This window comes from Micromys minutus, assembly GCF_963924665.1.
Source record: "Micromys minutus genome assembly, chromosome: 5".
NCBI classification, from domain to species: Eukaryota; Metazoa; Chordata; class Mammalia; order Rodentia; family Muridae; genus Micromys; species Micromys minutus.
The window spans coordinates 62,839,786-62,854,425 of record NC_137974.1 but is presented as its reverse complement, the minus strand read 5'-3'; the positions used below and the strand labels follow the sequence as shown (position 1 = coordinate 62,854,425).

The window sequence follows — 14,640 nt, the reverse complement described above, 5'->3', positions numbered from 1 at the left end:
ACAGACTATATGAAGTTCAAGAAAACACAAAGGCCATAAAAAAAGAAAGAAAGATAGATAGAAAGAAAGAAAGAAAGAAGGGAAGGAAGGAAGGAAGGAAGAAAATGAAAAACCATTAAGCTTAATCTTTACACACCAAGAAAACTTTGACTATTTCCAGGTTACATCTTGTTTTACATGTACTTTATGCTCATTTTAGCTAGTAAGATTTTAATGCATACTATCAAATCCTTAAAAAAATCAAGTACTAAAAAAAAAAAAAAGTCACAGTCTGTCTGCACTAGCAGGTAGTCACTGAAGGAGAAAATGGCTTCCCCTGCTAGATGGCTAGAGACAAGATCTGGGAGTCCCACCCCCACCCCAGCGTGGGGCATTTTACTGGCAGAAGGTCAAAGGCCCCAGATTAAAACACACATTTTCATGTGGGTGTCTCAACTCTAGAACAACAATGGCTGGTTTTAAAGACTCCTTTTCTGCAGTGACCCCTAACAGAATCCATACTCTCTATTTGCTGACACCTCTACTGGAACCCCATCCCCTGAAGTTCTTGATGGTGATACTCTGATATGCAAGCAGTTTTGGGGGGCTAATGAGGGCTGATCGTGCATGCCTTTTCTAGGCCCCTTTCAACTACCAACAAACTTCTCTTGGTTTAATTTCCATCTCCTCGGTTGCTAAAAGGGGTGTCTTCTAAGGGAAAGTAACATTCCTGGAATTCACTAGCTAAAGGTGAGCTTGTCTAGAGAAAGATGCAGGGGTGAGAATAAGCCTGTGGAAACGACAAGGCAAGAACTCAGCGTGGACACTCTTCAGCAGGTTTACAGAGGCCACGTTGTCATCCAGGACATTTCCTTGGGAGGGGAATCCCCGACTTTGCAACTTCCTGGCCAGAGTGAGGGCTACCAGTCGGCTGTAACCTTTCCTGCGATGCTCAGGCAGGGTGTAGCCATGACACATAGTGGCAAACTGATCTGTGATACCCCAGGACACTGGGTTTCCCTTCTCATCACGCACACACACGCTGGGAAAGCAGGCGATGAGTTTGGCCAAGTACCGCAGGCACTGCTGGTTGCCGCCACGTGACCAAGTCCGGTTGAGAAGATCGGCTTCTGAGACACTCAGGTAGGTCAGTCTCGGGGCAGGCCCGGTTCTACAAGAAAATGACAGGAGAGAAGAAAAGAACAAAAAGGCCATCAGAGTCACGTGATTAGCAATAACTACACTTTTCTACCAATTTAAATTGAGAAATTCAAGATTATGTCCGGCACTTTTAAGAATTTAGAACCTAAGCACTATCAGGTAAAAGAGAAAACATTCCTGTCAAATTTAGTTTTATGACTGCTTGTTTTCCTCAGCTCTGTGGACTGAGATGTGGCAGATGCTGCTTCTGCCTCTTCAGTCTCTAGGAGAGGAAGTACAACTTAATTTAGGTTTTGACATACTGACACAAAACACTGGAGCTTCTGTCCGATAGCAGACACATGGGGTTCAGACAGAAGCAAGCAGCTGAAAGGAGGCAGATACCTAGCAGTTGCCAATCAAGTGTGTTCTCTATTTTGCTGCTACATGTGCTGGACTCCCTATCACCTGGATGGTGGAGTGTTAGTCTCGTGAGTTGTGAGTGCAGTAGATTTTTGAGTCATTTTTTGCCCAAATAAGCTAGGATGCAGTTAACACACACATACATGTTTACATCACCACCACCACCCTCACTACCATCACTGGTTAGAGTTGTCCTTAAAAGGTAGATGTGAAGTCATAAGCATTCCAGACCATTGAGCTCTCATATTTTAGTATTAAATGATATTTTTGCATTCAGAATCATTCTGCTCTTGCATAGCCTAGGCCAGCCGATGAATACAAATCAATATGTATATGAACATTTTCTGGAAGAATTGGCTTTGTCAGACTTTCCCCTTGGCTACTCCTCTCCAGAGTAAATAGTCAAGTTTTGCAAGCCATAGCCTTTGTTTTTATTCTACAGAAGTGTCTAACAAATCTTATATGTAGAGAAACCCTGATAAAGATTCTGGTACATTAGAACTTAAATAAGGGGGCTTGGCTGGAGAGACAGTCTTGCCGTTAAGATCGACATCTGCTCTTCCAGAGGCCTTTCAGAGTTCTGTTCACAGCAACCTCATGGTGGCTCACAACCATCTATAATAGAATCTGATTCCCTCTTAGGGCATGATATTAGACCCTCCCAGGGTCTAATATCCACAACAGAAGGAACGGAAGAAACTCAATGGGGATAAAACCAAATAACCCGGTTTAGAAATGACAAATAGGTCCACTAATAAGTCTTATTTACAAAATAAGGCATATAAGGCCAAGAGGTAGATAAAAAAGAAATTTGTGAATCAAACTCACAATGAGATATTATCTTATGGGTGTCAGAATGGTTCTTATTCAAAAGTCAAATTTCGAAAAGCAGTTGTGCTGATGGGAAAAGGAAACTTTTATTCAGCACTTAGAGGAAGGTAAATTAGTATAGGTACTGAGGAAAACAGGATGGAGACTCCTCAAAAAATTAGAACTATAATATGATCAGGCAATCCTATTACTAAGAGTATGCCTAAAATAATAGAAATCAGTGTGCAGTACATACATCTACAGTCCCTGCTGACCACAGCAGGCTTCACAATAATTAAGATGCAGATTTATGTTAAGTGTTTATGAAAAATATCACATATTCACAATGAAATAGTATTTATCTTTAAAAAGAAGATTGAATCTCCTAAGCTGTAAAAATATGGGTAGGAGTGTTATATTAATCAAAAGAAGTCAAGTACAGGAAGATAATCTCCCCCAATCTCATTCACAGGACAATCTAATATTATAATCTCTGGAAAACAGATAATGAAAGAGTGGCAAGCAGTGGTTAGAAAAAGCTAGAGGCAGATTGATTTTTCTTCTTAGAATCTTTGTTTTACCTAGGCATGGAGGCACACATCTTTAATCTCAGAATTTGGGAAGCAGAGGCAGGTAGATCTCTGCATTTGAGGCCAACCTAGTTAGAGTAAGTTCCAAGATGACCAAGGCTACACAGAGAAACCCTGGGTCTAACCTCCACCAACAGAAAAAAGACAAACAAACAGATAAAAAACAACAACAAGAACAAGAAAGCAAAAACCCAAAATCCAGAACCAAACCAACAAAGAACTCTGTCCTTTAGATAAGCATCTTAAAGCTAGGATAAGGATGCCCCAGGTACTCTTCTGTTTGAATTAACTGAATGGGGTACAGCCTTCCTAGTGTAGAGTTTCCAGAGTATATGTGAAAGATTACATCTGTGCTGGGAACGGGGGAAGAGTCCTTTCAATGTTTTTGTGCACTCAAAGTTTTCATACTGTGAAAACATTAAACAAAGTCCTAGTAATTTCCTGTGACTTCCCCTGACTTTAAAAGTTAGTCTTTAACAATAGTTCCTTCAACATGTACCATAGGAAACAGGGAAACTAATATGCACTGGGGCAAACACTTTGTAATTGATCTTGTGCCATTCTTTTACAAAAAAAAAAAAAAAAAAAAAAAAGAAAAGAAAGAAAAATAAAAAGAAAAAAGGTACTACATCTGAATTCTTTTAATTTACTTAATTTTTTAAACAAAACTGTGTGTGTTTGTGTATATATATATGTGTGTGTGTGTGTGTGTGTGTGTGTGTGTGTGTGTGTGTGTATGTTATGGTTTGTATTGGGTTGGCCCAGGGTGTGGCTTTATTAGGAAGTATAGCCTTGTTGGAGTAGGTGTGTCATTCTGGACATGGGCTTTAAAATCTTGTCCCAACTCCCTAGAAGCCAGTCTCCTCCTAGCTGCCTTTGGATTAAGATGGAGAACTCCTGCTCCTATGTAGCCCCATGTCTGCCTGGACACTGCCATACTCCCACCTTGATGATAATGGACTGAACCTCTGAACCTGTAAGCTGGCCCCAATTAAACGTCCTTTACCTTGGTCAAGGTATCTGTTCAAAGCATAAAACCCTAAGACTATATAATATACACACACATGTGTATATATAGATATATGGGTATATACACAAATATACACACTACACACACACACACACACACACATACACACACACACACACACATATTGTTTTTTTTTTCAAGATAAGGTTTCTCTGTATAGCTCTAGCTATCCCCGAATTCCCTCTGTACACCAAATTGCCCCCAAACTCAGAGAGATCTTCCTGTCTCTGCCTCCTGAGTGAAATCAAAGTTGTGCACCACCACAGCAGGCTCACACATAGGTATTTGTGCTAGCATAAAAGGCACTTTACCTGAGCGAGCTGTTGCTCTAGCTCCTAGACCCTGATGAGGTCCAGGAAGGAGATGCTGAAGGGAAGAGAGTAATGACAGAGGAAGGCCTCCAAGTACAAGAGCAGATGCAATGGAGACACACTGTCATGTGGGTTCAGAAACAGTCTTCTCATGCTGTACTCTTTGTAATTAGTTTCTGTCCTCAGAACTCACTTGTCTTTTATTTCAAATGTTAAAAATAGAATAAGAGCTGAGTGGTGGTGGCACCTTTAATTTCAGCACTCAAGAGGTAGAAGCAGGTGTATCTCTGAGTTCAAGTCTAGCCTGGTCTACAGAGCAAGTTCCAGAACAGCCAAGGCTACACGGAGATACTCTATCTTGGAAAACCAAAGTGAATAGAATAGAATGGAATGGAATAGAATGGAACGAAACAGAACAGAACAGAACAGAACAGAATAGAATAGAATGCAATACAATGCAATACAATACAATGCAATACAATACAATACAATACTGATGGTTCTACTTTAAAGGCCCACCGAAAGAAAGAGGATATATTTTAAACATTTAGTCCCTTGTCTTTGAAATCTCAACATAAATCTGGAATAAACCTCTGTAACAACAGAAACCTCAACAACTTTGGACACCAGTCCACAGAGATTATTTAGAAATAATTTATGAAGACGGAAACCAAGAAATAATTTTTCTATATCGACTCTATATATTACAAAATGCAGTTTTCATGAGCTCAGTGGTTGTAGACAAAGACACTAATTTGATTTTCAGAGAAATTACAAACCATGAAGTACAGGAAAGAGGAAGAATTTATAAACACACAGATCCCCCCCCCCCCACACATACACATAGCCTCAGCTCAGTGGCAATAACAGGGAAGTTAGCATTGTTGTCTAGACTTGCATAACAATAAACCCAGCCCCAAATGTGAAACTTGGTTTACATACAGGAAACTGTGGTCTGGCACAGATGAAACAGGAGAAAAATGGACAGCCTTGAAGGAAGCCAACTTTATATCCAAATCTAACAGCTTTGCATTGGCAACGGCTTTGGAAACAGCATATAATTCACTTTGCAACCCTGGATAACAATAGACACAAAATACAATCATGATATTTGAGCAAAATATATTTATTTTAGCATTTATATGCCAAATATCAATACTACCACTTTACTATTCTGTCATGTCTTAACCAGAATATATGTAGTACTGTAGGCGTTGTCTATCTCACCTACAAATATAAATCATGTTCTGTCACCTGTCATGGTCTTTCAAAATTTTTGTTGGATATATTTCAACGGAATTTGGAGTTTCTTACTGGAAGAAAGAAAATTTTGTTAATGTTCTTAGTGTTTCAAATTACTTTAAGTTCCTTGAAGAGACCTGTTTTTTTTAATTTATAGCTTTAAAATCAAAGAGCAACTTTATACGAGTTTAGATGTATTTAGTATGGGTAAGGTGTGCTGTTTAGCTTCAACTTGACAACCTAACATCAGCTGGGAAGAGTCATAGTAAGGACTGCCTACGTTGGGGCTGGCCTGTATCCAAGTCCCTTTGGTGTTATCTTATGTTCATGGATATGGGGAGAAACAGGCCACTGTGCATAATACCATTCAACATGGGGTCTGAACTGTTTAAGAGTATAAAAATCAAGCTGAGTATAAAAAGAAAAAAAAAACCTAAGCAATGAGCATGTGTGTACATACACACTCACTTTCCTGCCCTTGACAATGCCTGTGATATTAAAAGGTCCTTCTTTGACTTCCCCATCATGATGGATTATGACATGAGGTTATAAGCAGAAATAAACTCCTTTTTCCTCTAAGTTGCTTTTTTTGTCATGATATTTTGTCACATAAAGAACGGGGATTAGAGCACAAGGCTACTTCTGCACTTTCTCTCCCATTTCCACAATAGCTAGGATGGTACTCCAGGTGTAGGATGTCAGCGTGATCACAATTCTACTGATTTCTCACAGTTATCGTACATTATTTATACTCCTTTGCTTCATATTTATTCAATGATATTTTAGGAATTGCCCCCCACTGCCTCCCCAGTGCACACAGATAGGGTTTGGTCTCTGTTCTTCAAAGTTCCAGCATCACTCTTCTTTTCAAGTCCCCTTGTTCTATCCTTTGCACTCTGACTCTTAGTGGACGAACTCCTCCGTAACTTGCTTTTCTCTCCTCCACTCTCATTATCAAAGAACTCCATATCTGTATGATTTCCTTCCCATGTGTGAGCCACTTCTCAGCATGGCCTTAAGACTACTATTGGGTGAGAAAGCATAATGAACACAGTGTGATAGCTGAACCTCAACATCTCCCCCTGGGAGCTACATCTCAGTAAAGACTAGGAGGTTTACAAGCTAATTCTACTAAAATTACTCAACAGCTAGCATCTCTTATTACAAAACTGAGTTATATCTAAGTCAATAAAAGGTTTGCGTTTTATTGTTTCTTTTTAGACAGAGTGTTATATATGTAGTTCATGAGGCATAGGTTGGCCTTAAATTGGGATCCTTCTGCCTCTGCTTCACAAACACTGGAATTTCAGGTGTGTGCTCCCTTACTCAATCCTCAAAAGACTGTCTACCATAGAAAGTAGCATAACTCAAGGGTAACCTTACATACTCCACTACAGGAATAGTATCTGTATAAACCTCAAGTATATAAGTTAAGTATATACTTGTCCCTGAGTGTCTACTTATATGTAATGTACATGTGTACAAAATATCTTTTAAGAGAGATTTATAAAGAAGTGTGTCTGTCTGTGTGTGTGTGTGTGTGTGTGTGTGTGTGTGTGTGTGTGTGTGTGTTTGTGTGTCCAAATGGGGGTTTCAGAGATCAGAAGATTGGGTCAAATCTTTTGGAGCTGGAGTCACAGGTGGTTGAGAGCTGCCTAATTCTAACATGATGCTGGAAACTCCTTTGGAAGAGCAACAAGGGCTCTTATCCACTAAAGCTCTTCTGCAATCTCCATGAAATATCTTTTCTATACCTCTCTAGTGTACCTGAGTAAAAGGAAATTATGAGTATATAATGTATGCCTTGAAGTTGATCTTACCTTGTATTTGAAAAACTTGGTCCCAGTTAATAACATCATGTTCTTCCAATAGCTGTTGGTAAGCTCTGACATCTTTGTAGAACACAGCATATGCATTAGTGTAATGGTCAAGGTTATCTGTCTCAGCCTAGGGCAGAAGACAGAGTCATGAACACAACATTGAAGCAAACCTTCTGGTTAATCTGTGTCTTTTTAAAAGGACTTATTTATTTACTTTATGTATGTAAATACAATGTTGCTGCCTTCAGACACACCAGAAGGCACCAGATCCCATTACAGATGAGTGTGGAGCTACCATGTGGTTGCTGGGAATTGAACTCAGGACCTCTGGAAGAGCAGTCAGTGCTCTTAACCACTGAGCCATGTCTCTAGCCCTTAATCCATGCCTTAAGATTACTATCTAAGTTATCGTTACTATTTAGCTAATTTTCAATTTCCAAAAGTAGTTGCCTGGAAACAAATAAACAAGAATGAAACTAATAAAGTACAGTGAGAAAAATAAGTTTTGTAATTTTTCTTCCAAAACTAAGTGAGTTATTTAATGTTTCAAGAATTTAATTTATATAAATAAAAATTGTAGCAGCCTATGAATTCAATCTAAATGAGCCGAGAGGCTTTTGAGAGGCCAAGGGAGGAGAATTGCTTGATTCTGAAAGGCCAGCTAGGGAATATCACCATTCCCTCTCAAAGTACAACAATGACAACAAAAGATGAATTTTAGGTTTGCTGTAAATGTATCTCAGCAGCAAAGCAGGTTCCTGGCATAGGCCAGATTATGTTCTTATAGTTTGCTTACTGTTTCTGAAATAAAACACTGGCCAAAAGTGACTTCGGGAGGGGTGTTTGGTCTACACTTCCTGGTAGGGAAGTCAGGCAGCAATAGAAGAAGCTATGAAGAAATGTGTTTGCCTGGCTATTTGTCAGCTGGCTGTCACCTATAGCCAGAGTCTGCTACTCTGGAGCCTGTGCCTTCCCATACCAATCATCCCAGACATGGCAACAGAGCAACAGGAAATAAGCATTGTCTCAACCAGGACTGCCTCAGGTGATTCTAGAACACTTCAATTTAGTTAAGAGCTAAAGCTAATAAGGAAACCTGGCTACAACCCCTTGCTATACATACACAGAAACCCAGAAACACACATACACAGAAACACACACACACACACACACACACACACACACACACACACACAAGGTAAAACTACTGAGCACAATGAAAGAATGACAACTCTCTCAGTCTTCCGAACATGGAGGGCAGCTCGTCTTTGATCACTTGAGGTTCACTATGGCTTCACAGGCATCATGAGACCTCATTCTGGTGTCTTCTTTACTTTTTCTCAGCAGTTTTTCAAATTCTCAAATTCATTAATCATAAGAAAACCCTACTCAGGGAAGAAGCTAGTATATGCATAATGCATGCAGCATCTTCTAGAGATTGTAAGGCAATAAGGGACTGCTTTCAGGCTACCATTTTCCAAGTCTGAGCCTTGAAAGCAATCAATTACAAACTAGGGATGAATTGTGTACTATATTGTTATAATGTGGCTTATTATAATGGTCTCACTATTTCCTTTATTCAACCTGTCATTTCAAGTTGGTACTGACTTTCCTTTTAACTTAAACTTTTGTAAATTTATTTATGTACACTAGGTTCAAGTGTATGTCTGTGTGTACACTGTATGTCCAAGGATGTCTGTGTAAGGTTGTCAGGTCTCCAGGAACTGGAATTACAGACAGTTGTAAAATGGGTGCTGGGGATTGAATCTGGGTCCCGTGAAAGTGCAGCCAGTGCTCTTTAGCACTAAGTCATCTCCCCAGCCCAACATTTCATGTTTCTTCTTTGCTTTCAGCACTGTACCTCTCTCTGCCGTCGAGTGATGATGGCTTTGAAGTCTGGCCATGAATCCAATACCACTTCCTTTTCAAAGGGATTTCCACGATTTATGTTCATTACTGCTCCATACACCTGAGCCAGAGAACCAGGGACAAGGCAGTTATACCTCTAGCCCTTAGAGCTGTATCACCATCTTCCAGTTCTATTGAAAATTACAGCCATGAGAGAGGAAGCATAGATATTCACACACACACACACACACACACACACACACACACACAGAGAGAGAGAGAGAGAGAGAGAGAGAGAGAGAGAGAGAGAGAGAGAGAGAGAGAATATGAATTTCAGTAGCATTGCCATTTCAAAGATGCTCATAGGATCAATTGTCACTTAAATGCTGATATTCTATAATTCCAAAGAAGCTGAGAGAATACATGATGAATGCTAATTAATATGAGGGTAACATGAGAAGCTCTTCTGTACTTTCCCCCCTTTTTCCCTTTATTAAGTAAAATGTTCTCTTTATTAAGAAAAACGTTCTATTCCTAGCAATAAGAAAACATCTTCGGGAATCACTACCCCTGACCTCAAGCTATATTACAAGGCAATTGTGTTAAGAACCGCACAGTACTGGTACAGAGATAGGCAGGTTGATCAATGTAATAGAATAGAAGATCCAGAAATGAACTCACACATATATTGTCACTTGATTTTTGACAAAGGAGCTGAAACATTCAATGGGATAAGGACAGCATCTTCAACAAATGGTGTTGGCTCAACTGGCACTCAGCATGCAGAAGAATGAAAATAGACCCTTTCTTATCTCCCTGTACAAAGCTCAAGTACAAGTGAATCAAAGATCTCCACATAAAACCAGGTACACTGAAACTATTAGAAGAGAATGTGGGGAAAACCTTAGAACACATAGGCACAGGGGACAATTTCCTTAACAGAACACCAATGGCTTGTGTTCTAAGACTAAGAATTGAGAAATGGGACTTAATGAGATTGCAAAGTTTCTGTAAGGCTAAGGACACTGTCAAGAAAACAAAAACGGCAGCCAATAGATTAGGAAAAGATCTTTACCAATCCCACATCTGATATCTAATATCCAAGGTATACAAAGAACTCAAGAAGTTAGACTCTAGAGCATCAAACAATCCTATTAAAAAATGGGGTACAGAGCTAAACAAAAAATTCTCAACTGAGGAATATCGAATGGCAGAGAAGCATCTAAGGAACTGCTCGACATCCCTAATCATCAAGGAAATGTAAATCAAAACAACCCTGAGATTCCACTTCACACCAGTCAGAATGGTTAAGATCAAAAACTTGGATGACAGCACATGCTGGAAAGCATGTGGAGAAAGAGGAACACTCCTCCACTGCTGGTGAGGTTATAAGCTGGTATAACCACTCAGGAAATCAGTCTGGTGGTTCCTCAGAAAATTGGACATACTCCTACCTGAAGACCCAGTTATTCCAGTTCTGGGCATATACCCCAGAGATGATCCAACATACAATAAGGACACACACTCCACCATGTTCATAGCAACCTTATTTATAATAGCCAGAAGCTGGATATAACCCAGATGTCTTTCAGTAGATGAATGGATACAAAATTTGTGTTATATTTACACAATGGAGTACTACTCAGCTATTAGAAACAATGACTTTATGAAATTCCTAGGAAAATGGACACATCTAGAGAATAACATCCTGAGTGAGATAATCCAATCACAAAAGAACAGACATAATATGTAGCCACTGATAATTGGTTACTAGCCACAGAAAGCTCTGAATACACAAGAAACAACTCACAGATCATATTAAGCTCAAAAAAGAAAGGCCAAAAAGTAGAAGCCTCAGTCCTTCGTAGAAACCAACAAGTGTATAGTACCCACTCAGAGTGGGGTACACCTAGACCTTAAATCATTAATAACTCAAGAGCTAAGAAGATAGCCTTGTGGCAGTTTTTGGTATTTAAAAATCATGATGTTTAATCTAATCACACCAAGAAAACTCTGATTATTCCCATGTCACATTTTGTTTTACATGTACTTTATGCTTATGCTAATGAGTAAGATTTCAATGCATACTATCAAACCTTTAAAAACATCAAGTACTGAGAAAAATATCCATATAGTTTTATGCCAAAATACTTTAAAAATATGTAATGCATCTCTCTTTAAAAAAAAGTTGTAAGAAAAAAAAAAAGAAAAATGCCTGTCTTAAAAATATTATGCACACACAGAAGTGGTGAAAGTTGGAACAGAATTCTTGAGCTAATGTTTATAGCATTTTCTTCTCCATCAAACAGGAAACAACCTAAATGTCTGTCAACTCAAAGGCAACCTCAGTGCTCACAGCAGCCCTGCTTCTACATTTTTTATAATCTTTGATTTATGATATCTTCTACACTGGCAAAGTGGGCTCAGTAGGTCCCTTGGATATTTCGCTGGAGGCTTGAGTGATGAAGTAACAAACCTACATCTAAGCCTCAGTCCTCAAGCACATCCTTACCTTCAAGGCCACTGCGTCCACAGTCTTCTACCATTTAATACACTTTATCTTAGAAATAAAATAATCTACCATTGCCCACATTTCCAATCAGTCCTCTAGAACAACTGAAGGATGATGGGAACTGACTAGGAAACCAAACATATTTTCATCAGAGATGAGCAGGAACAGCCACAAGCCTGGCATTGTTGACAGATTAACATGACAGAGAATCCTAGTAGAATTACCAGACTTATACTACCTTGAGTGATTCAGGAAAGTGACTCTTCAACATGTTCTCCAGGAGGAGTAATTTGGTAGAGCAGTTTAGCACCAACATTGTCTCCACAGGTATATACTTCCGCACCTAACAAGAGAATTGAAGATAGACATTTAATTTCTGCTTATCAACACTGCCTATTCACATTTCTACTGAGAATATGCTTGTGATGATGTTTTCTTGGGTAGAATGCTGATGCTTGCTTTGAAGAGGACGATGGGAGGTTGCAGAATAAGTGAACAGGTATCACTACACGAAATCCTTTGCTGAGTCGGCTATAGAACCACTGTATGCATTTTATTTCCAGCAGGGAACTTGCAAGAGTTGGGATATCGCATTGATGTATGTTCTTTTAGTTAGTTTCCCTCAAATAGCCTGTTGGCAGCAAGACGGAAGGGCCTGGCTGGTTTATTGTTTTCTGTTAGGTGGCCTGCCATCTAAGTTCCGTGTTATAGAAGAAAATTGTAGACATCTATGGAACATTGAAGAATGAGGAGAGAGAAACATTAAGTAGGGTTGGACACTCATAACTCAAATAAAAATCCAAACTCCTTTAGAGACAATGGTCTTTCTAGCTTTGGGAGGCCCCTCCTCTACTGAAAGAACTGCCATGCTTGGCAATGAACTTTACCTTTGGTTTGTCCCGAACTCTTTCCTGTCCCTTAATTGAAGGGTAGAATGAAACAACTTGCTACCTACATGTTTTGAAACAGTTTTCTGAAACAGGCAAAATATGTGTTGGGGTTTTATCTTTTACTGTCTATTGTCATACTAAGAAAGCCCCCAAGACCTGAAGTCTGCACGTTGCTCTGGGACCCTGTCCCCAACTTAATTCTGATTGGTGAATAAAGATGCCAACAGCCAATAGCTTGGCAGAAGAGATGTAGGTGCGGTTGAGGTTTCCAGGGCTTGTGAGAAAGCATTACAAGGAAAGAGTAAAAAGCTACCATAGAAGAATCTACAGGAGGGGGAAGAGTAGTCATAGGCTAATGGTCAAGAGAGCATGGCACGGAGGATTGCCAAATGGGGTTATGAGCAGCCCAGATGGAACATAGTAAATAGTAAGTTATAAATTGGGGTTAAACTAATAAATAGTAATAATTTGGGGTCATCAAAAGTAGATTCTAACCACATGGAGGTTAGGCAGCTGTCCAACTATTTGCTGCCTAACTTTTTCATCCGGGAACAAAAATGGTGCAACACGAACCCAGCGCTGGAATTTTTATTATTTTTTACTACATATATGTAGAACAATTAAGTTGAAATTAAAATGCAGGCAAATGGAAATAAGATAAAATAAAGAAATAGAGCTAAAATAAAAATATGGTCTTATGGAGAGGAACTGAGTTATTCCCAGATTTGGAATTGATGACCACCTGCCTTCTAATTAGAATCTATTTGTAACCCCTAAATCAACACTGGCAATCTGTGGTAGGTGGTGGCTATCTGTGGATGTGCAATGAGCAATAAAAACCTGTCTCCTCACACACATTATCAGTTAACGTTCAAATCAACTTCATTGCCCTCTTTCATGTCTTATGATGCAAGCACCACCACTTAGTGCTTTTATTGACTCAACTTAAAAATACTTTGGTGCTTTTTGTGGCAATTTCGATATTTCTAACGTGAAAATAGGCAATGGCGGAGTGCTTGGCTTTTCACCTCCATATGACACTCTCCAAGGCTGGGAGAACCAGAGGATGGGGATTGGAAGCTAACTACATGGTTATCTGTACAAGATTCGGCCTGTCAACATTTCAGCATGGATAGGAGTGACAGTTTCCACATCTCCCTGATAGATTGTTGGCAATTATCACTTGTTAAAGGAGGATGTATTATTATTTTTTTTTTGGAGGTGTAGTCATCAATAAATGGCCCTTGCTCTAGTGAAATACCTCTTACCCATGATCAAGGGCATGGAATTCTAATTAAATGCAGTGGCCACACATAAAAAGAAGACATGAAACTAGGAGCTGAACTTAAAGGTTTCAGTAGGAGAGGAAAGGGGATGGCAGAGAGGAATTGCAGGCCCAGGGGACAAAAAAAATACAGCGCATGCTATAATATATGAAACTGTCAAGCAATTAAAATTATTTTAGAAGGGCCACAGGCACCGTGCATAAGCAGTGCTTTCATATTCCTTGGTGCAAAATGGCTGTGATCTATTGGAGGAAAAATGTTAGGTAAGTATTGTTTGTTCATGCATGTGTTTCAGTGTTACTGACCAGTTCATGAGAGCCAAGGAATAACACATTGAATAAACAAAGACACATCAAGTGACGTTATGTATCACGTGTGAATGAAAACAAGTCGTGTAGGAACCTAGCTTACTATCAACTAAATCCATGTTCCATGTGACTTTACAGACAGAAACTGAGAGCTCACATTTGACACTAAACTTTACATGATTCAGTGCTGCTTCAACTGTCTGTAAAATTATCCCATGCTCTTTTCTTGCTGGTTGGTTGCTTTTGCATGTCCGTTATCTGTACCCTATAGTATATCTTCCCCCCATCAGGTATCAGTCTATCTTCCAGGCTAAGCTCTTGGAATTGACAAGTTACTCAGGTAAAACAATTAAAACTAGATTTCCCGGCGTCTCCAACCCTTAATACTAATTTTAACACACATGATGTGAAAATGCCTGTTCACTAAACAGTGATGAATTTCATAGGTGAT

At 39.3% G+C, this 14,640-nt stretch overlaps 1 protein-coding gene across 1 annotated transcript; it reads right to left on the bottom strand.

The window, feature by feature from the left end:
- Positions 1-723: 723 nt before the first annotated feature.
- Positions 724-12,021, bottom strand: GLYATL3 (glycine-N-acyltransferase like 3; the record flags this gene model as incomplete). Its single annotated transcript, XM_080917395.1, has 5 exons — positions 724-1,150; positions 5,226-5,358; positions 7,346-7,472; positions 9,207-9,314; positions 11,944-12,021. The coding sequence occupies 5 exons, from the start codon at positions 12,019-12,021 to the stop codon at positions 724-726; spliced, it is 873 nt and encodes a 290-aa protein (XP_080773521.1).
- Positions 12,022-14,640: the final 2,619 nt, after the last annotated feature.